This window comes from Anser brachyrhynchus (genome assembly GCF_964034855.1).
Source record: "Anser brachyrhynchus genome assembly, chromosome: 3".
Taxonomy (NCBI): domain Eukaryota; kingdom Metazoa; phylum Chordata; class Aves; order Anseriformes; family Anatidae; genus Anser; species Anser brachyrhynchus.
The window spans coordinates 68,258,870-68,281,714 of NC_137696.1; the positions used below are offsets into that span (position 1 = coordinate 68,258,870).

Sequence of the window (22,845 nt, forward strand, 5' to 3'; positions counted from 1 at the left end):
TGTCCTTCTATACATGTCATTCCATGGCAGAAAAATGCCTTTGTAATGCTGATAGGTTATAGAAATCAGTAGTGAAGAACACCTGTAAAATCAATTAGTTTAAGAAACAATCAGATCAGGTACTCCAATGTCCTTTCTGTCTAGCCTGGTGCCAAAACCATAATATACAGTTGTCTTTCATTGCTTCGTTACTAATTTCTGAAATTTAGTGCCAGGTTGGGTGAGAATGTATTTGGGACTTTGAGTAGTTAGATACGGTTACTATAGGAGACTTTAAAATTAGTACCTTGTTTATGTTGTTACATATTCTTTGTCAGATTAGAAAAGTCTAGCCATACCCTTCCCCTACTCCTTGGATATTAAAGGTCTCTTTTTTTTTAAGATGGCATAAGGAGTGGCTGGTAAACGTGTATTATTCTTCATCAGCTACTTTTATCATTTGGTATTACCTGAATGTTTTGGATAGTTTTGTGCATTGCTTTTCCGAGTATATTTTAAAGGGCACTGGAGTTGTTAATGTCTAATTAAATATGAAAACTGGCATACAGAATTTTTAGATGCTATGTGGGAGTAGTTTTGTTCATCTAGAAGTCATTAGATCTCCAGTATAGTATTTCTATAATGCCATTCCTAATAACTTTTATAGATATGTTAAATTTCATGAAATTTTGGTGTGCAGAACACTTAAAACTGACTGCTTCTCTTCTAAATAGTTGAAGTGATGTGGTCTCTAGGAACTGTAGTGATGATATTTGAATTTTTAGATAAAAAATAATTCGTTCAAAATCTGAATCACTTTTCTGACCTGAGCTATTGAGCTGGAAGGTCACAGGAAAGTTGTACTGGGTATCTATTTATTAGTGGGTGTTACAGGCACATGCTTGTCTTAGTCTGTAGCATATTCTTCTTCCTTTTTTTTTTTTTTAATCCTCGTAGGGGAAAAAATGACTCAGTCCATCTTTTCTGGGTTTATAAAAAAAATGTAGGAGATATCAAAATCAGAGCAGTGCCAGTACTGAGTACTGCTAAATAAATATCACAGTAATATTAAAAAACAAACAAAGTAATTTGTTTTTGAATTCAAGTGTCTTTAAATGCCTTTTTATAGGTGATGTGTAAACCTGACTAATATGATCTTTTTTAAATTTAGGTTAATCTTAAGGATTTTGAGATTAAATTTGGGTTAATCTTAATGACATTATTTCGTGGAACTTTAATTTCTTTTTCCAGAGTTTGGTGTGGGATATTAATATTTTTCTTTTTATAATGAACATTAAAGATTCTTTATCTTTTATAAATGAAAACGGGCACATAGTCAGGAAATTTTTATGAGGCCAGCATGATTTATCACTCCTATTTGAAGGATATTGAAAAGGAAAGTGTGAGAATTCTAGGTGTGCTTAACCTGAAGTTAATAACATAGTGAAGCTTATGGGAAAAGATAATGGAAACAGTGAATTGTTGATTTGCTTGGCTTCAGTGGAATATGAGCGTTTCCCAGATACTTCTTCAAAAACCCAACAAATTGAGTTGACCTAAAATGCATTCAGCAGTTTGACAAAATAACCGTCCAGATTTAAAATTCCTTCTGTTTTCTTACCTTACATTTCCAGCAGTGCTGTCGACAGACTATGTGTTTCTGCTGGACTGCCTCGTTTTCTTCTAGCTGTCAAGCCTTGGCCTCAGCTCCTCTGAAGCCAGGGCTGGGCTGCCTCCTCGGCAGAGCCCTGTCTGGCCCTTCTGGACCATGGCCACAGGTGATGGCAGCATCATTTGAAGGGAGGATGCTGGCTGCCTTGTGTGCCCATCTCCAAGCCCACATCGGGCTGTTGAGGTTGGACAAGTCTGGTCTAATGCTTTGATCCTAATGCTGCCTTTTCCTCGTGGATGGTATTAGAAATGTAAGGTAAATCTGGATTTAGGTACTGCAAGGTCCAAGAGCATTTGAATGTCAGTGCTGTGTGCTTCCTGCTGAGATATTGAGCAGAGGTGCACAAATCAATGTTTGTGGCGTGCCATGTGTGCTGATAGATATGCACGAATCCCATTAGCAGGGTAGTACTGAAGATAAATTGTAGGTTATACATCAGCCGTAGTGAAAGGAAGGTGGTGGTGATACGTAACTGGACAGTGGTTGGTAGTGGAGTACCTTTTTATTGAGTTTTGGGGAAAGTTGCAATTGTCAGAGCTGGAGATTTCTAACTTGTCATTTGTAGAAGATAGCAGACTCTTTGCAAAATGTTAGGAGATAGCAATATGTATTTGATTTCAGCTGCTGAACCTCACTGGAAAGTACTAAGCATTCATCTAGTCTATCTTCTTTCTTCTGCTAACAATGCTGTATGTTATTGTGAATAGCAGCCCAGGAAGTGAATTAGGGTGCTAAGAAATCCTGAACTATGGAGTATTTCTGTCAGATGTGGTTTTAGATTTGGGTGATTAAATATTGATTTAAAAAGTATATGGTTTTGAATAAATGACTGGGAACAAAATACATTACTGCAGGCTTCATCCATCCATCACCTCTTCTCCTTGTAGTTTTCCTTGCAGCTCGTTCCATGGGGTTTATCGCCAAGTACCCAGAGTTACAGAAATAGCGTGCAGGCGATTGACAGTTAAGACAGAGAAGAGGAGATCCAAATTTGCACATGCTTTAAATCATAGGGAGTAACCTGCAGGGGTTTAAAACGCCTCATCGTGTTATACTGAATAAATAGCTACAGCACTGACTTTTACTTCACTTGCCTGGAAATGTCAAGTTTTGTTGGTAAGAGGAGGAGGTGTACCCCATGAGGAGAAGCCATTGGTTTTAGTAGTTATACAGGGTGGATTTTGTAGCGGGTCAATAATCCATCTTGATAAACTTTGTTGGTGTGTACACAATAAAAGGATGCTGGCTTGTTTTGTTGATGCAGCGGTGGTGTGCTACACATGAGGAGCTTTGGATTGCCTGCTGTGTGTTAACAGGCTCGTTGTTATTACTAATCAGAACCTGATAACTAAAATTAATAGTGGGCACAAAGACGAGCAATTAAGAACATTCATCTTCCAAATGAGTCTGCAAGATTCATTGGTAGTTTAAATTTATATACTGAGGGCACTTAAACCATTAAAAAGGGTAATGGGTGCCCTGCAGGCATGTGCTTCAAAGCCATATGTCATTTTGGTGCTGGGACAGCAGACAGTGATAACTTCCCTTTAAGGGAAACTGCTATTCATTTATCAATTAAATGTCGAAGGAAATGTACATTTTTGCTGTAGAGTGATCATAGCAGTGTATTGTAAGTTAAATCAAAGAACAAGATTTATGTTCTCAGCCTTTCTGGCTTTATAATGATAGATGTTAATTAGAAAAGTCTCTTGGTGGTAGTAGGGCATTGGAGTTGGAATTTTTGAAGGCATAAATGTTCCTTTGATGCATAACTATTTCTCCTTTTGCACTCAACAGTCTGACAACGACACTGATGTAGTAATCAGCTCAGTACAGAGTATGGAATATTGGTTCCGTTTTTGTTGTTGTTGTGCTTATGTTCTTGCAGTGTAACATTTGAGAAGGTTTTATTGAAGTGGAACTGAATATGAAGCTGTAATGTTTTACGGCACAGGGCTTTAGCAAGAATTTTTCTAAAACGTAGAGGTTTCTTTTCCCTCCTGGCGTCCTTAACTGGCCAACACACTGGTTAACAAGCAGTCCAAGGGATGTCCTGGGATGACTGTCTGACAGTGTTTTCAGAGAAATAGAATTTGCTAAAACTTAGGCTGTTTTGTCATTAATTCAAAGTGACAAGGTTTGAATGAATTTCACAACTGTGGGAATCGAGTTCTCTCTCACTGAAGATGCAACATAATCTCAGTTTGGGACACAGTCTAGATTTGCTGATACAACTGAATAAGAAGGACATGCTCAAATATGAACGCTTTGGTTTTGTAAACTCTTTGCCTCTTACGTGAAAGCTAAATACTCCATTGTGAGCAGGTAAAAATATTTTACTCTCAATCTGATGAAACACGTGCTCCGTCCTCCTTTCCTTATTCTCTGGCCAGTCCTCATTCCAGGCCATCTGTGTGTGTTCAGTAGGCAGGAATGACAGTAGTTCTTCGTTGTTGTCATCCTCCCTCTTTCCCACCTCCATCACATTTTCTTCTGGGGTGTAGCGTGGGCTGCTGAGAGCACTCACCAGACATGGTGTGGGGGTGACTCATCTTAGGGTGAAACTCGTATTTACCATAATGGTCTTTGTTCTTGGAACCTGCAATGTTTGTCCCATATTTAGTGTTTAAAAGTCAGATGGACAGTGGAGTAAAAACAAATGCTCCTGTTATTCTTCTGGTGTGTCCTCTGGCTTATTCTTTTAAAGGAGCATTTTTAGTTGGAACAGCTGTTATTTGGATTGATATGCCCAACCTACTGAGGACAGGGAGGAAAGGATACAAGAAATGTCTCCCCCGATTTCCAAGAGATGTTTATCTCTTGAGTTCTTATATAACTTATTTTCTGAATTTAAAAATACTGCCTAAATAAAGATGAATGCTATGTATTTTCTCTTTCACTGTTTCAGTTTCTCCAGCTATTTTTGAGCAGAAGGAGCAAATTCAAGCGCTGCTTACCATGAATGGAGATAAAATGCTTCAAAGTTGTGCGCATGACATCTGTATTTTCTTGTGTTTATGCTCTACTTTTCTTTGACTGGGCTCTTTTGATTCTTTTGTTTCTTCTGTCTCAAACCTTGACCTCCTCTTCTGATCATCATGTTTTCTTCTCTCTCTTTACCACCCTACTTAATGGCCTTCACTGGAAAATGTAGCTTAAAAAAAACAAAAACAAACAAAACCAACTGTTTATGAAATGAAACAGGGCAGACACATTATTGTGTTATATGTTTTTTTTCCCCGTTCCATCTTTTATGTTCTTTTCCTTCTTCTTTCTGCCTGTCACTTCTCCTCATAACTTTTGTTGTAAGTTTTTCATATCTGTTGTTTATGTAACCCTGAAAAAGCACCTTTAATTTTCATTCTGTTATACTAGATTGATTTAATTAAGCAAGATTATCAAATTCATTCTGCAGTAATTATTTCATTTCTAAGTAGCTGTACTTACACTGCCTGACTGCTTTTGTTTTGGGCACAGTATTTATCCTCGTACTTGTGTCTAGACTTGGTATGCTTTCAGTGCATCAGGGTTGTTGATTTTCACTATTAGTTTCCTAGCCTCGTCTATTGATTTCAGTTTTCCCCTTGGTCTAGGCAATCTGTTGCTCTCTGTTCTGCAGATGTTGGGCCAGATTTCACCTGGGATCAGGGACTCAGCCTGTGATTTCCTGCTCTGACAGAAGGCACTCTTGAGGGAAACTGGCTGCAGGAAGCAGAGATGTAAAAAGAGAGGAACAGTGATGGATGAGCTGCTTGCAGACTTGAGCTTTGCGCAGGGAAGCTTGTGAGCTGTGCCATGGGCTGTGTGGGCTCCGTAGTTGTGCTGTGCACAGGTCAAACACCTCGGCATGGACCTTGAAAGATCTCTGCTTTCAAATAACCGTAGAATTGTAACTAATAACATGTTTCTTCCCTAGGGGGATGTACGTTTGATGATGGTCCTGGGCCCTGTGATTACCATCAAGACTTGTATGATGACTTTGACTGGGTACACGTCAGCGCTCAAGAGCCTCACTATTTGCCACCTGAGATGCCTCAAGGTGAGAAACCCCAGGGATACTGAAGGAATAAGCTTCTCTATTAAAAAGTTCAGAACCTCATTGAATATGGCCTCAGGGCTGTGCTCTGTGATTTCCAATTTAAACTTTGTAATGGTGGTAATAAGAAGAAATAAAACTAATAATTATAACAGTAAATCTTGTTAATTGAGAGACCTTCTTAGATGAAATCCCCCTTCTAAAGTGGGGTTGAGGGGGGACATAAGGAAGGGGGAAAGGAAGTGTTAACTTTTTTATTCTGTGTGGAGTTCCTGTTGACTCGTGGTGAAATTCTGTCTTAAATGACAGCTAATGTATTGATTGAATTATTCAGGCATGCATTAGAATAAAGGATACATGCAAAAATCCATACTATCGTTGTGGCCCCCTCCCCCACCCAAACTGCTCATCATCTGAAGGTAATCAGAAAAGCTTTGATTTATGGAAATATTGCTGTTGTTAATTAGTATTTAGGACAGGTAATGAATAACTGAAGAGGTACAGCCTACATGACCTTGCGTGCTCACCTTTGATGAACAGCTTAATCGGTGCTTCCCAGACAGCATGATATGCTGAGAAAATGAAAGCATTTGAAATTCAGCTACATTTTCCAATTAATAGTACATTAAGTAATTAATCATGCAGAGGAGGAAAAAAGGTCATGGCTATTTTATTTGTATCTAAAAGGTTTTGTGAAGTGAGATATGTGTGGAGGAGGGGTGGGAAATGTTGCCACACAGAAGTAACCTAACCTCTTCACCATTTCTTCACTGCCTTTTATGTATTGTTTTGGATTATTAATGGCTGTTAGTGTATGTAATTTTGCTTTTTAACTGCTAAATAGCTGGGTTCCCCCTGCTTTGGAGTCACTGACATGAGCAGCTGTTACCATGCCCCGTGTCTTACAAAATAGGTTAATGTATTAAGCAAGCTCCACGCTTTATTTAATGGACTGCTTGGTGCTTCAGGTTGGTGTACGGAAGAGTAAATTTAAGCCCTGAAGCATCAGCCTTCATGATGCTGATGGTCTTGTATTAACAAATTCAAAATAATATCTCCCTTAGGAAGGCAAAAGTTAGTCACTTTTCAGTTTACATTTTTCAGAGTTAGGTGCTCTGTTAAAATGCTGTGGGTATTTTAATTGCTGTGGAAGCACCATTTTGTAAAAAACAAACAAACAAACAAAGAAAACACAATCTGGTATTCACAGACTTCAGGTACATCTTGTATAGGAAGAACACCAATTTGAGGAATTTTATTTTGATTGAATCTAAATGACAAGGTAACAACTTCTTGCATCTCTAAAACAACATACCTGTCATCCGTAGACAGTCTTCAGAAGGAAATGACATGGTGCTCTCTGAATTTGGCAACTGATTTCTGTTCAGTTCTGCTACAGACCCATTTCCTATGCTTCCTATCCTTCTGGAGGAAGTGTTTTTTTTTTTTTTTTTTTTTTTTTAAGCATCTCTGTGAAATTGTGGCTGCTTAATAAAAACTGCCAGAATAATGTTTTGGAGATGATCTAAAACAAATACAAAAGTGGCTCTCTGATTTTTGCTTTTTCTTTTGGTTAGAATTCCAGACTACAAGTGAGCAAATAGTCTCATCTGATGAGATACCATTAAGAAGTTCACCACCTTCAGACTGCAAATCTGTGCTGTATCCCTCATTTGTGTTTGAAATAGTACAATATTCAATTTTAAATTAAGTCTAAGAATGTAACAGTTCTGAGATGAGCGTTGAATTCCTTTGGTGGGTTTGCAGGAAGTGGAGCAGCAGGAGGGTTTAAGCAAAAGCAGAAGGGAAATAACTGTATGTAATAACCTGCCATGCATTTTTTTTTCCACCTTGCCCCTTGCCTGATTACTGTTGAAACTTGAGGATAGAAAGCACTACTCAAGAAGAAGTTATCCAAGTAGAATAAGATGTGGTGATGAAGGTACAGGTAAAATTAAACTACTGCCTGAATTTTATTTTTTTCCTAAACTTCTAATAGAAGCTAGGGATCTCCTAGGGATCAGAGTTAGCCCACTTTTTCCTGTGCAGTGTGAGAATGAGAGAAGAGACAGGTTTCCCAGAGCAGTGCAGAAACTGAAGTCCTAGGGTCGAGTCTCTTGTCTCCCCATCTTTTCTCCTCAAGCTATATAATCATTTAGATGGTCACGAAGCCTCTTAATTCTTGTGTTGAAGTCCTCTCTGTGGACATCCTTTGCAGTGTTTGCAGTCTTCATCTCTTTTATCCCTTGGGAATCCAATCCAATGTCCTAGCCTTGCCCTTAGCTGGAGAAATATGTATTCCAGTACAGCTTTATCTCTGCAGGAGCACTGTTTTAACAGTTTGTAAAAAGGTAATGCCCTTATGCTGACTGTGCAGCTTTCAAGGCTCTACTTTACCAGATTCACCCAGAATCATTGTAGTCATAGAATATTATGCTCAATTTTCAAATGTCAATTTTTAGTCTTTAGTACATTCAGAAAGTCTTAAGGGGACTGGGGGGGCGGTGGGAGGGAAAGACAGGTTAAAATAGAAAAAGGGAGAAATGTGGGTATTGAGTTCATGTTTTTCTTTTGATTCAAGGAAGTGTTTTAATTCAGTGTTTTGCTTTGGAGAAGGATAAATCATAGGAAATTTCAGACCTAATGGCACATGTTATGGAGCGCTGTGAAAATGTCAAAGCTTCTCATAATGGAAAGCATTTTGCAGGTGTAGTAATAGTAATCATTACTGGTAAGACAAGTGTAATTACTTCTGAGTAATTAAAGCAACTTCAGATTTTTTTTTGTACTGACCTACATTGTATTTCACAAATTATGAGCGAAGGCAAAAGCCACTTAACTCCTATTATGGGAAAAATAAGTGCACATGATGATTAATTTAGAAATAAAATGAATAGTTTAGGCAGGTGGTTGGGTATAGCTTTAAATACCATCTTGTAAATGGTTAGAAGTGCAGCTTACATGACAAAACCTTTTGGATTACCTATTAAAAGCTTGGAAAACATCTGTTGTCCAAGATCATATAAAAGTGACTGTGCTAGATCAAGCTGATGATCCGCTGTTTTTGAGAGTGGCCATTAGACATTGCCTGGGGAAGGGTTGTAGAAGAGTGAGTGTGTGCTAATAATTCCCTAGCATACTCTCCCAGTTTCCAGCTGCTCAGTATTTAGGAATTTCCTCAACCAGACACAGTCCTTATTTTTAATGTTCTCAGTGAATTCATGTTTTTCCTTGTCAGCTTTGTTTGACTCTTTGTGAGTTCCTGTACAACTTACAGTGGGCTCCAGTAACAGTGCCAACACTAGCTACAAATTATGGGAAGAAGCATCTCTTCTTACTAATTGTTCTACGTGCTATTTCTATTTGATGTGTGCTGATAGCTTGTACTGCAACAGGAAGTGAGCAAATATGTTTCCTACTCACCTTCTCCATGCCATTCCATTTTTTTTGGATACTTTTATAATATGCATGCACCTTTAAAACATGCACCCTTCTCCCAACATCATAATTTCTAGGTTCAGTGGCCTGTCTATCTAGTTCCTTGTGTAGAAATAGTTCCACAACTCAAAATCTGCATTTTGTATGAGACAAGGTTATATTTTTGTGTGAGGCAAGTATTACATTTTTGTAAACACAGTGATGAAAACGTAATCAAAGTATTTACCTAATGGTCTTTGTAATTCTGAAGAGACATCTTCTGTATGTTGAAGCAAGCCCTTTAGAGCATGCATATGCTTTCAGATGTATGTATTTTATACATTGTACAGTACAAGATAGAAATTAGAGATTGCTGTTAAGATGAAATCCAATGTTGATGTGTTTTTTTTGCAGTTGTATTAGGGAAGTATTTATTATGTGTGGATAAATTCATTTTGTAGGCGACAACATAAATAATAGTGTTTTCTTATGTCACTGGGGATTTGTGAAGGGGTGGTTTTATCCATGTTAATATATTTACTGATGGTTTTACCCTTAGATAGAGAAGGTAGGGTATTTACCCTGTTTGCTTTGCCTGTTAAAAGCAGAGTAACTCTGAGGCTATGCAGGGTCAGGGCATTAGAGTCTGTAATGGCCTGCATGATGGGGAGCCACTTAATGAAGGGCTTTTTTAATGTGAGGGCTATTACCCTCCTGGATACAAATGCAATTTGAAGAATGTCTAAATTATAGTGGACAATAACGACGTGCTGAGATGGACATCTTATTTCCAATCTTTCAGATGGATAATGTTCCCGGATTGGATATGTGGCAATTTTGTGAGTTAGTCTTCTAGAAATCCAGGGAAAATAAATTAGGCATAGTGGGGGAAGTCCTTAGTTGCACTTACTGTTCAGCATGACTAAAGGAGAACAAATTAAATCTCTACAGATATGCCTTAGTATTAGATTGTTTCACAAATGCAGTTTATTTCTTTACTGCGAAGAATATTGCAGGGATTAATTTTGACTTTGCAGAAATCACTTATGACCTTGCATGTTGGCCCATTTTTAAGAATAAAACTAAACTCACTGCTCTTTGTAAATAAATAAGTATTGAGCCTAACAGCTTTGAATGGTAAAAAATTGAAGATTCGGGTTTAGGCTGAAGTTTTGGGCTCCCTAGTGGAAGACTGCATGGTTAACTCAGAATGGAGAACATACACTATGAAGGGCGAAGCAAATGGGAAGAAGTGTGTTGACAAGTAATCTTAGGCCACGCTTTCATGGTAATTGCTTTTATATGGGTTTTAGGCAGAACATCTGTGGCTGCTCATTTCCGTATCCTGTCATTCCCAGAAGCATTCTCATGTTGCTGCCTGCTCCCAGTTACTCTGACATGCGTGTGATCGTGCAGCAAATTGGGTCAGGAACTGGTGTGGATTAAAAATAATACCTCAGGAAAAAAAAAAAAAAGAATTATTTGGAACAGGTCAGTTCGTTGATCCAGTTCATTGTGTGGCTGTAAAAAGAGTTGTGGGTGGGTACAGGGGTTGGGTAAACCTCTGGGGCGTCTGAAAGAAATTTAAGAATTACACGCTTAAATTTGCATGTGACTTTAATTTTCCTGTACGATTAGAGTTGAGATATTTGTTGTGATCTGGAAGGTCAGCTGTGCGCCATTTAAGTTCTGCCTTTTACAGAAATGAAATAGCTTTTGTGTCACCTGCATGACCCAAAATGAATTTCTGTACAGGACCAGCATGTTCATGAAGTGTATAAATGAGAGAGGGGAGCTAGAAGGTCATGAAATTTGTGTTTTAGTATAGATTTTTGTATGAACATGGCTCAGGAAGGAAAGCTGTAATGTGTAGGTCGTATAGATGAGACTTTTGGCCTTTTACTTCACTTAAAACTGATTTTTCTCCTGTAGAAGTGAAACCACCAACCCATGAATAAATTTAAATTGTATGGGTATGTATGGTTGCCATAAGACAAATGTTAATGGGGTAGCAGTGCCTGGTGAAAGCCATGTGTTTCTTGAGGCTTTCGAAAGAAAAGAGCTCTGCAAATAGGTGGAGAACACTGAGCCAATCATGGTTTCCTGAGCTCTTCCATGGAGACACCAGCTAGCTTGCTATATTGCACTACAGAAGAGTGAAGTTCAAACAGAATGCTTTCGGTGTCTTGTTGTTTTAATAGACAGACTAACAAAGTTTACCAGTCCACTGAGCAGTTGACTACTAACTTCCTAAGGTTCTGCAGCTGTATGGATTGCATTGCTAGTATAAAGGTAATAGATCAGAGAAACTGTGCACAAGGGAATTTATTTACTGTTCCATGGATTGGCAAATGCAGTTCAGGAAGGTGGTGATTTTAAAGTTTGACCATTGAAAGCTTATCTGGATCATTACATATGAAATAAACTGTAAAAGCTTGGATCTGTGTTTGGAGCTGCTAAGAATTGCTGTTTCTATTCTCCTTTTAAATTGCTGTTTCTATTCTCCTTTTAAATTGCTTTATGTGATGGGATAGATATGCTTAATTTAAACTGTCTGACAGATTTTTTTTTTTTTGTCTTCTTTCATACTGCAGTCTTCATACACTCCTTGGCACCAAATGTTAACTGGTATTTGTATGCTGTTTAACTAGTCAATATACTAAAGAGCCTAAATAATTTGATATACTTCTGTTATCAGAAAGAGCATATTTTAGTGCTTTTCTTACTCAGTAACCTTTATGGTTGGTTTCTTGTCTGTATTATTTGTAAGTAGCATCTTTAACAGAAAGAAGCCTACCTTGTTAGTGCAGTGCAATTAATGTCTACCAAAAGAACACCTGTAAACATCCTGATCCTATTTGGCTTGCTATGTACAGTGCATTAATCAATCTATTGACCAATTCCAAGGGTTCCTTGTTGTTCTCAAGCACGCTTAACTTGGTATAAAGTGGAGAGAGGAGGGGCACAGGGAAGGCTTTACAGTTGATGCAGTGCTTTTGTACATTTAGATAAGCTGTTTTTTTTTTATCAGGAACTTTAGACACAGGATTAGTAAAAGTAAGGCTTTTGTAGTAATAGAAATGACTCATATAAGTAACACGTGTGTGCTGTTTTTCCATTCATTGACACAGATGGATTTATTCTGTTTCCTTTAGATAGTGAAAGAACATTTAAAAAAGATTATTTTGTGCAAATACAGCAAGTATGCTTTACCTCCAAGGCCAGCTGCTATATGTAGAGTAACACTTGGTTCGATTTTTTTCCCTTTAAAGTTAAAATATTATTTTGTTCAACCATAATGCTTCCATGAAATATCAATTTCCAAAAAAACTAAGTTGTTATTGAATAACTTATCTTTTTACTTGCTTATCTGCCTCAAATGAGTGTATTTTACAGGTCTCGGTTACATTTGAGAACCTGTCAGTTTGTTACTTTGAGCATAGGGTAATCAACAGAAGCTGTATAAAATGCTGCCTTCCAAAAAACTGTTCTTTCTCCTTTCTTCCTTTTTGTCCTAGTAGAGTATTTGAAGTGTGTTAGTTTTTCTGAATCTGGGGTAACAAATTAAAGCAAGGTGAAAAATATGTTTGCTTCAGACCTCAAAAGAAGTAGGTTAATCTTGGGCAAATCTACCTCTGCCATGCTGGTGCCCAAAGTTACAAACATTACCATGTGCTGGTGTTACCACAGCAGTCATCAGTGTTCTTGCCCATGAGGCAGCCTTCTACAGTGTGGTGCAGCTCTCTGTTTCACATATCAGCATCACATGAAGTTCAAATCATACTGCCCATCACTGTGACCACTTCTGGGCAGCTCTTACCACTGTGATGCAGAAGCCCAGGCTGAAAGTGGATAAGTTTCATTGGTGCTTATGCATTCAGCTGCTGGATGGGGGAGCTGCGAATGTCAGTAAGTGGCATTACCTGAAGTTGCTATCTTGATAGCGTTGTGAGGGGTGGGCAAAAAGCAAAATGGTACAGTGCTAGCCTTTCAGCATTGAGGGAAAAAGAGTTTGAATAGCATGTTGTCAGCTTGGAAGGTGTTGCAGATTGAGGCATTTAGCGTTCAGCGTTCAGGCTGGAAGCCTGAAGCGTGGCTGAGGAATAGCACTTGTTTGGTTTCTCCCTGCTTCCCTGAATGGAGAGGAGCAAGACAGCCCAGCTTTTGTGTACTGTCTGCCTACTGCTGTTGTGCCCTTTTCCTACCATTGTTTTCTCTCTGAGCCTGCCCTTTTTTTTTTTTTTTTTTTTTTAAAATTCCTTCTGAAGGTAACAGTTGTTTACCTCGCCTTTGGATTTTTGGCTATTTTGGAGTGTAGTGGAGGGCCAGGCCTGAGCTTAGATAGTGCTGCTTCTCATGCGGTTTCATTTGGCTCAGGACATGGGCACAGCTCACTTGCTTCTGCCCACAAAGCGTGGCATGGTATAAGCATATCTAGTGATTTATGTCCCTTCTGTTTGTCACTGCTTGGCTGGACTCTTCCACAGAAATGATGAAGCCAAGTAGTGTACATGTACTTATTCTGTGTTTACATGGCTTCTCCTATCTGGTGTAGGTCTGGGTGGCTTCCTTTCTTCCCTTCCTACTGCAGCCACAGGTTTCTGGCTGCTCTGTTCTTTAGCTTTGACATTTCTGTAGGTTGACCTGACTGGAAACCTTATTCCTTGCTTTTCCCTCCCACTCACCTTTGTATCATTTTTTAGTAGTCCAATGAATGCCAGACTGAAACAGCAATGTAACTACAGGATGGCCTGCAGGAGATATAGAAGAAACCAGATTAGCAGTAGGGAAAAGAAATAATGTCCCTGGTTAGAACAGGGAAAATAAAAAATAGATCCCACACCCTGTTGGGGGAAGCAGTGAAGGAGTAAGATGATGGCGTATGAAAAAGAAGTGTTAAGACAAGATGGAGGTGGGTAGTGGGGGGACTGTAATAGAATGGGTAATTTACAGTGGTTGCTGATGCAGATTACTGCTCAGCAATAATTTCCAGAAATATCATAGATGGGCAGAGGTCAAGGTGTTGTAGTAACCCTTTGTGGATGGGAACCTCGTGATTCGAGTGACTATCTCCCTGTCCCTGTGATAACTTTTCACTTGTGTCACATCAGACATGATGCCTCTTGGAAGTGTAAGCAAAGCTGTGAACTACTTTGAATTCATGGCAGAGTAAAAGCATTCACAATCCCACTTCTAGTACAGGGCCTGTTGTGCCACTGGAAATACCTAAATTACCCGTGTACCATACAATGGTAACACCAACAGTAAAAGAGGTAGTCTATAAAAACAAGTAAAAAAAAACACACAACGTTAAGTGAGATGAGGTGAATTTCAGGAAGCTGCATAATAGCCATAAAACAAAGCAAAGCAATACTCTCTCCTCCACATTTTTTCCATGTGCAGTATCTGAAATTATCCTGTCTGCTTAAATATTGATTTCTGAGCTCTAATCCTTTTGCTGCTCAGTATGTAATTTATGTTCCCTTCTTGTGCTTTTGCTGCAAGTCCACGCTGATGCAGCAATCATTGATGTTTGCTAATGGTAAGTAAAGCTGCAGTAATAATAAAACTATATTATTTTACAGAACAGACTTAGAATGAACTGAGATTTAAACTTTTACTTAAGTCATGGTGAGCTAATGAACAGCTATGTCAAGGAAACAATGAGATTTTTAATTAAGGCATTTTTGTCATGACTTGTACAGATACATGTTCAAATTGTTGTTATCAATCTTGTTATGTTGAGTAAGGCTTGTTTCTTTTTTAAGGGGAGAGAGGATGGGGTATCCTGGCTGGGATTATTTTGTTCCCTTTCCCAGCTTTCTATACAGATACATTGAAAAAAGTAAATCCTTTGTATTGAGGGTCACACTAACTTCATTTGCAAGTATATAGGTTGTGAAGAGGCAGTTACTTAGGTAATTAGATTTCTTAGAGACGGAGCAGGTTTATAGGTTTATGCTGGATATGGGAACAGATGCAGTTGTGTTGTTTTGCTTTGTAAGTGAAGTTTGTGTTTATTTCAGAATCTTGCATGGGTGATACTGCTGACTCAGATACGGCAACATCCAAAGTTCTCCTCCTTTCTTCCAATCTCTTCATGAACTTGAAAGTGTAATCCCCTTTAATTTTTTTTTTGAGATTATATAACATCATTCAGAAATTAAATCCACAAAGAATGTGAACCACTAGAAAAAAATACTTTAAAAATGCAGAGCAGTTTTTCATTCCAAAATGTGTTGCTTCTGTCCAAAGGTAGGTGGATTTTAATCAGATTTTAACTGTAGTTAAAATTAGCAAGCAAGAAAACTTGAGCTAAATCATGCGTTTTAACTTTGATTTGCATTTTACATCGTTAGCGTCTATTTTGGAAAAAGGGAAAAAAAGGAAATATTTTTTGCCCTGTACCCTCCCTCTTAAAGGCCTCCGTCTCCTTCAAGAAGCCATTCTTCAGAGCTGTCAGTGGTGTCACAGGCTCAGATGGCCTAGGTATCAGAAGTTACTTGGTCCTCTGGTGAGAGGAGGTATGAATGGGAGTATGTGTAATAGATAAGTCTAGCTAGCACTTGCATCTGTCCAAAGGTATTTTACAGGGCAACCCTCACAGGAACGAATATGTGCCTCTTCCCATGCCCTCTTTTCAGTCTGTGTACTTACAGTGTCAGTTTCGTTTACTCCCACTTCCATACAAGAGCTTGAGCCCTTTTTGTTGTTGACATGGCAAGCATTCTGCTTTCTTCTGGGTCTGTTTCTGAAGCAAGCCATCTTCTGAGGAGAAGTCTGGGTCTGGGTGTTGATAGCTTTCTCTGGTTACGTAGGCAGTGGCCACATTGCCTCAACTTTGCTGCTCTCCAAATGGAGATTCTCTTCTAATGCTGTTAGAAGAGAAAATAGGAGATTCTCTTTTAATGCTATTGTAGCAGTGCTTGTGTCCCAAAGTGTCCCCTCATGTCCTACAGCTTAGTTATGCTTGAGGTGTGCTATAAATACATTGCTCTGGTGGATGCAGAACAACACTTTTCTTGTTTGACTTGAAGAAAAAACGGAATGTAGCGGCTATCAGCAGGGCTTCAGCAGAGAGCTGGTGGTGTGGGTATGAGCCTGTCTTCTCCAAAGGATGTTGAGCCTGGCCTGCATGGACAAAGCCATCTGTCTTCAGTTTGCTTGGAAGCTAAGGTTTGCTTCCTGTGCCATCCACCAAGGCAGGATAGACACAGCAATGCACTACCCAGGTCAAGTTAGCCAAGTGTAAGCAGAAAGAAAGGGGGTTCCTGGCAGGTCTTGAAATAACTGCCTTTTAGCAGATTCTGTGCATCAGTAGAAACGTAGAGAGAAGACAAATATTCTACCACACAGCTGTGAGAGCTCCAGTCTACTTTTTCCCTGAATATTTTAAACCTGTCCTACCAGACTTGAAAAAAAATTGCCTGGTATCAGGGCTACTTTGTGGAGATATAATTAAGCAATTCTCTGGTCTTATAAAAGCACAATGAGATCGTCTTTCCCATTTCTCCTTCTGCACACTTCTGGAATTTTATGAAAGAAAAGATGCACTGAGTTCTTGGTTTGTTTACAAGGAAATAGGTTCTAAAGCTCTCAATCTATTCTACAGTGTAAAATCACAGCTTCAGAAAAAAAATGGATGAAAGTGCACAATTTATAGGTACACCTGCCATGCAATGCAGTAGGTACACAAGGCAGAACTACCCAGAGATATACCAGCTAACTTAATGTTCCTGAGGTAGGAGAGGAGGCTCAGCTCTCGACCTGTTATTGAGTTAGCACTGGGGCAGCTGTGCCAGTTCAGGAACATGTGCGTTGTGCAGTGCTGGGAGGACGTGCTTGTTTTCATGCATCTCATATTTTGTGTGGAACACATATGCACCAAAATGCTGATTACCAAGGGATTTTTGAGTATTTTGTTGCTGCTTCAGAATTTCGCTTGAAAAAAAAACACACACAAAAACACAAACAAAACCAAATAAAAACTTCCTCTTTGTCTTTTGTCTATTTAAAGAGTAGTTATCAGGATATAACAGCTTTTTGCTGTATTTTGGATCAAACCTTTTTTTAAACTCCCTTGACAAAGAAAAGCTAGCCATGTATAAACACAAATCGGACATACTGTACTATTTTAGAGAAAGTCAACAAACAATGTGAACTAAGCATTTCTGTCATGCTCTTGGTTTCTCTTAACTAATTTCCATGAATGAAGGATTAGCAAGTATATCACATTCAAACAGAAGAAACTTTTCTTCTCATTATTTTTTTTTGTTGTTGGTCTGCTAACCCAGCCTTTACCTTCCATCTCCTTCTCCTACTATGCACATTTGTGCAAACTTGTGAATCACTTTGAGATCTCTGAACGTGTGGACTTCTGTAAAAGAAATGAAGAAAACATGCAACAGAACGACATCCACAGTGCCAGAAGCGAATGTCCCTTGCGCAGGAAGTAGATAGTTTCTCCCATGGTCTCTGTCTGTTGATTTCAGTGACCTGGGAGCAGGATGCTTTGGCTTCAGGCTTTGTAGGTGGGGTCTTACAACTTTCCTCCTAACTGGCAGTAACAGCCCTGCTTTCTAATTAGACTACAGCTGCAGGTAGATTTTAAGCCAGTATAAGCTTCCAATTAGGCTGCAGCTTCACAGGTCACAGGGAGCCAGTCTAATACCTTACTGTTGCTGAAAGATTATTCTGCTCCTCTTTACTCCTTCTCCTCCCCTGCCTTCATGCTTCAGCTAGCTTCTGTAGCCAGCTTTACTCATCAGAGCTTACTGAGAGCTGATATAACTCATTATCCCAGAGAAAATGTTGTTGTTTTTTCTGGATTCAACTGTCTTTGTGAATTGCGTTGACTCATGGAAAGGTCTGACAAGCACTGGAGCCAGCAGCACAAGGGAGTGAAGGAGCTAGAAGGAGGAGATGCATAAAAACAACAGGAGAGGCAGGCAGGGAGTTGTCAGGTCATGGCACCGGTTTGTAAACAACAGCCTGTGTTTTGAGTTTCATGATAAATATAATCTAATTTCCACTCTGTCAGCTCCAGGTTTTTCATTGCATGGATCTGCCAAATGCCCTTGTGTTGGATCTTGTGTGAAACCGAGAGATGAGTCCGTTCATCTTGGTAATCAGACAACGGATATATGCATTTGTGCATAAGTACCCTCCCCAGATGTGGAGAACCACAGAAGTGCCTTCTTTGTAGGTTTCTGTCAGGTATAAAGCCCAAAGCTCTTGAGAGGGATGATAATATTTTGTTGCAAAATGTTCTCCACTGGACTTCAGGAACTGGATTAGGAAGATGATATCACCAGTTAAAAAGTGATGGTTGCCTAGGAGCAAGTGACTGTACAAAGAAAACTCCTCCATCAAGCAAATGGAGCCTGTTCAATAAAAAGACCTGTATACCATAGTTTAAAACAACCATGGACAAAAGTGTACAAGGAACTTCTTAATACTTAAAATCATATGATTCCCCTTAAGAATAAATAAAGTTTGCAATCCTGTCAGCTGCTCTAAAAGAAAAAATATATATATATAAATTAAAATTACCATGTAAATTTACTTAGATTCATATAAAATTCATTTTACTCATAATACACACAATTTAATTTACATGTATAATTTATATAAATATGAAATTATATTCATGTAATATTCATATAGAATTTATATAAAGATTTTGATTAAGGAGGGTGAAAGAAGTAAAACTAAACAGTAAATTGCATGTGGGTAAGGATCGGAGGACAAATCAGCACCTGTTCTGCAGTGAGCACCTGCTACAGATCATCTAGCAAGATGAGGAGATAAACGAAGCTTTCTATATGTGGCTAATGAAAGTGTCACAGTTGCAGACAGGGGAGATGCTACCCTCAATAACAAGGAAGATCTGTTGGATGATGGTTGAGAGCAGCCTCAGCTGAAAAGACCGTGTGACTTGAGCTTACGATCCCGAGAGGAGTGACTAAGCAGAAGGAGTGAACAGCAGAATTACAGTCTTAGACTCTTGAAGAGCAGATTTGGACCTGTTCAGGGACCTGCTTGGCAGGAAGGTGCCCTGAAGGGTGCAGGGGCCCAGGAGAGCTGGTTGATCAAAGATGGCCCCTCAGAGCTTAAAGGATGGGCTGTTGCTATCTGTATGTAGTGTGTTGAGCAAGTGTGGCAGCATGCTGTCTTGGATGAACTTGTTGATCCCCAGTGAGCCTGGGCACAAAAAAAGGGATGCACAGAGGTAGGAGCAGGCTTCTTGTGGGAAGATGCAGGGACATTGCCTGGGGATCAGGCAATTGCCTGTTATCAGGGCTACTTTGTGGAGATATAATTAAGCAATTCTCTGGTCTTATAAAAGCACAACGAGATCCTCTTTCCCATTTCTCCTTCTTCTCCATCATTGCAGGGATGGGGTCAGTAAAGCCAAAGCTAAGCTGGAGTTGAACCTAGCAAGGGAGGTGGAGGACAACAAGGAAAATTTCCATATATACACTGACAGGAAGTGGGCCCACTACTCCGTGAGGTTGGGGACACAGTCAAAGTGTGTATACTTGATGCCTTTTTTGCCTCAGTTTTCACAAGTACAGCTTGTCCCCAGGCCTTACAGGCCCGAGTCTGCTGGCAGAGTCTGTAGGAGTGAGGCTGTACTCACAGGGGATGAGGCCAGAGTTAGGGATCCCTTAACCACGTGCACAAGTCTGTGGGAGCAGCTGGGATCCACCCAGCAATGTTGGAGGAGCTGGCCAGTGTCATTGTAAGGCTGCTGCTTGACGTGTTCAGAAGGCCAGGGCACATGGGAAGGTTTCTCGGGACTGGAAAAAGGCAACATCACACCACAGGGACATACAGAACTGAGGCCAGCTACCAAGCTGGCTGGGGACTGGAGGATAGGATGTCCAAGAGAGGCTGAGAGCTGGGCCTGTTCAGCCTGGAGAAGAGATGGCTCAGGGAAGGCCTTGTTTGTTGTTTAGAATGACCTGACTGGAGGATGAGAAGTGAAGCCAGACTCTTCTCTCTCAGTGATAGGATAGGGGGTAGTGGACGTGAGTTCGAATATGGGAAACTCTGATTAGATATTAGAAAAAGAATGTTACTATGAGAGTGGACAAATACTGAAGCAGGTGCCTAGAGAGAGTGCGGGATTTCCATCGTCAGAGGTGTTAAGAGCAGCTAGCCCTGCTCTGATCAAGCTTGATTCGAGCAGGAGGGTGGAGTAGAATGACCCCCAAAGGTTCCTTCCAACCTGAACTGTTCTGTGACCCTATGAAATCGTGTATATACATGGGGATGCTGTTTAATAATGAATATAAATCAAAGGTTAGAAAATAAAGGCAATTCAAATTAAACAGGAAAAAAAAATAAACTAATGAGTTTAGTAATTTAAATATAATTAAAAAAAAAAGTTTTCCTGCCACAGATCAGTGTTAGGCAATGGTAATACAGGTATGAGTAAGTTCAGAGTTTTGCTCAGGAATAGGCAGGGTGCAATACTGCAAATACAATATTTGGGTAATAACGTACTTTTTTCCCACCGGTAATTGGGATATCAGTGGCAACTGCTGAAAAATAAATAGATGCTAAATGTGTAGGAGACAATAGTTTGCATCCAGGACCATTTGAAACCCTCAATTCAAGGTTTTTTCAAGCCATTGATAGTCATTTTTAAAGACGAACTATTTATCTTTTTTTAAATGAAGACTACATATTATTAGAAATTTGTGCTTTTCTTTTTTTTTAATCTGTGAGCTAGCTGATGTGATGTCATTGCATAAGCTAGGATTTTTTTTTTGAAGACTGGAAATGAAACAAAACTTTTTGTGCCATTTAAAAAAATCTGAGACAGTTGATACAATACTGTCATCAGAACAGTATCATGGGATGAATGAGGCATTGTAAATAGATTTATTCATGAAGGTAGTGTTTTTTTTGTTGTTGTTGTTAACAAAGTATTCTTTGTTTTGATATCTATTCAGTCAGACATTTAGAATTCAATGTATTTGTAGCACTGTGGCTTGAAAAGCAGTGACTTGAAGATCTTGGGGGTTACAGACAGTCTTACAGCCAAGTATGGATGTAAGTATAGTTGGGGTATAAATTGTTGGTGGGCAGATACAATTGCATCTGCAGTGAGCATTTGACCTTGCAATATTGTCCATTTCAAAACCGGATGCTGACAAATTGGAAAGAACAGAGAGTTAAAGATTCAGAAAGCGTGCCTCTTGGTAAGAGTAAAGAGTCATGATCTCTTCAGTCAATCTAAAAGAAATTTCAGCTCTTCCGATGATGGCCAAATTGAGGCAGCATGAGGAAAGGGTTGAATTGGTAATAGCTATTTAACCCAGCCAACAAAGACATTGTAATATCTAGTGATTATAAGCAGAAGTGATATAAATTCTCCTTAGTCCTACTTTAACATTTTTTCCCCAGTGAGGGAAGTTAACATTGAAACAATTTTTGTTAGCTGACGTTTTGTTTGTTGTTTGTTTAGTCACTTTTCAGTTTACAATGACTAATTTGGCTTATTTCATTTGTGTCCACATATGCAATCTGCAAACAGAGACATATCTGTGAAATTTGAATTGGAGAAGTGATTGCATGTATGTGTGCAGTGAAGGTGCAAAATGAGTAACGAGGTGGAATGTGAAAGCCTGAAGGCAGCTAGGCCTGTCCTTGTGTATTTTGGGAAAAGATAATTTCAAATTAATTTCCAGAAAGCTGCTTGGTGGAAAGACTTTATTTTTAGATATTTAGAGAGCAGTAGCGTTTTAAAACCTGTGTTAGGGTTGTTCAAAACTTTCAAATATGCCAGCTGGGAAATCATGATGTAGTGATGTTCAGCACCATCTCTCTAGGCTAGGATGATCCGTCACCAGTCCAGTACTCCTCCATTCTGCTGTGTCGTGTTCCCTGCTGTTTCCTCGAACCAACTGTCCTATCCTTCGGTGAGACAGGTTCCCCTTTGCTCCAAGCTTCCGCTAGTTTTTAGACCTCAAGGGATGAAACACCCTACGTGCTTGGTCACATGCATCAGCAAGCAGGTCCTAAGACTGGAGTCAGGACCTAATGCTGTAGCTGTGATCACACATAAAATACTTCTGTAGTGCTTCATCCTCTCTCTTGTTCCTTGGTCCAGTTGGTTGTTAAATGTGGGAGGTCACAGCAGTGCTGTAGAGAGAGACATGTGCCTCCACCAGGGACCTGCCACCCAGGATGTGGCTTGGCCCAGCTGTGTGCCCAGGACAGGTTAGGAAACAGAGGTGTGATCTTAGAAAAACTACCATGGGCAATAAGGCACAGCATGGATACTTCATGTATCACTGTTATCTGAACATTTAAGCTGTGCTTTGATAAGATTTTAATAAGGAAACAGCATATGAAGCAGCTTATTAAAGTATCCAAAGTTGTTCGAGCAGTACTGCCAGCTTCCTCATTCTGGGGTTTCATGTGCAATAGACCGTCTGTGTTAGAGGTAGTAATACTTTGGAATTTCAACCATTTTACGATAGAGGAGCAAAAAGATAATTTTCTTAGCCATTTTGACAGCTGTGGCTGATGCGTATTTTGATGAACAGACCTTCATTAAACCAGGGATTTGAACAGATCCCTCAAGTAGGATTCCCAGAGTCAGTTAACAGCCTTCAAGAAGGCAAGTGAAAATCACGGTTAAGGGTTAGTGAGAGTTTTATTTTTTTTCATGAATAAATCAGAAATAGTAGCTTTGTGGGGAGAACAGGTAAGCAGACCCATACAG

At 39.4% G+C, this 22,845-nt stretch overlaps 1 protein-coding gene and 1 long non-coding RNA gene across 8 annotated transcripts in view; both read left to right on the forward strand.

Moving 5' to 3' along the window:
- Positions 1–22,845, forward strand: part of PTPRK (protein tyrosine phosphatase receptor type K) — a 421,389-nt gene that overhangs the window by 83,915 nt on the left and 314,629 nt on the right. For 6 of the 7 annotated variants that reach the window (XM_080586782.1, XM_080586784.1, XM_080586779.1 and 3 more), the window contains exon 2: positions 5,568–5,690. In XM_080586782.1, coding sequence (XP_080442908.1) covers positions 5,568–5,690 — 123 coding nt within the window. Of the gene's footprint in view, positions 1–5,431; positions 5,484–5,567; positions 5,691–22,845 lie in introns of those variants that run through there. The other variant, XM_080586780.1, reaches the window with a different exon arrangement.
- The window catches only part of LOC308192856, a 35,215-nt gene continuing 18,067 nt past the window's right edge, over positions 5,698–22,845 (forward strand). Inside the window, exon 1 of the long non-coding RNA XR_013949168.1 lies at positions 5,698–7,349. This is a non-coding gene — a long non-coding RNA (uncharacterized lncRNA). The remainder of the gene's footprint in view (positions 7,350–22,845) is intronic.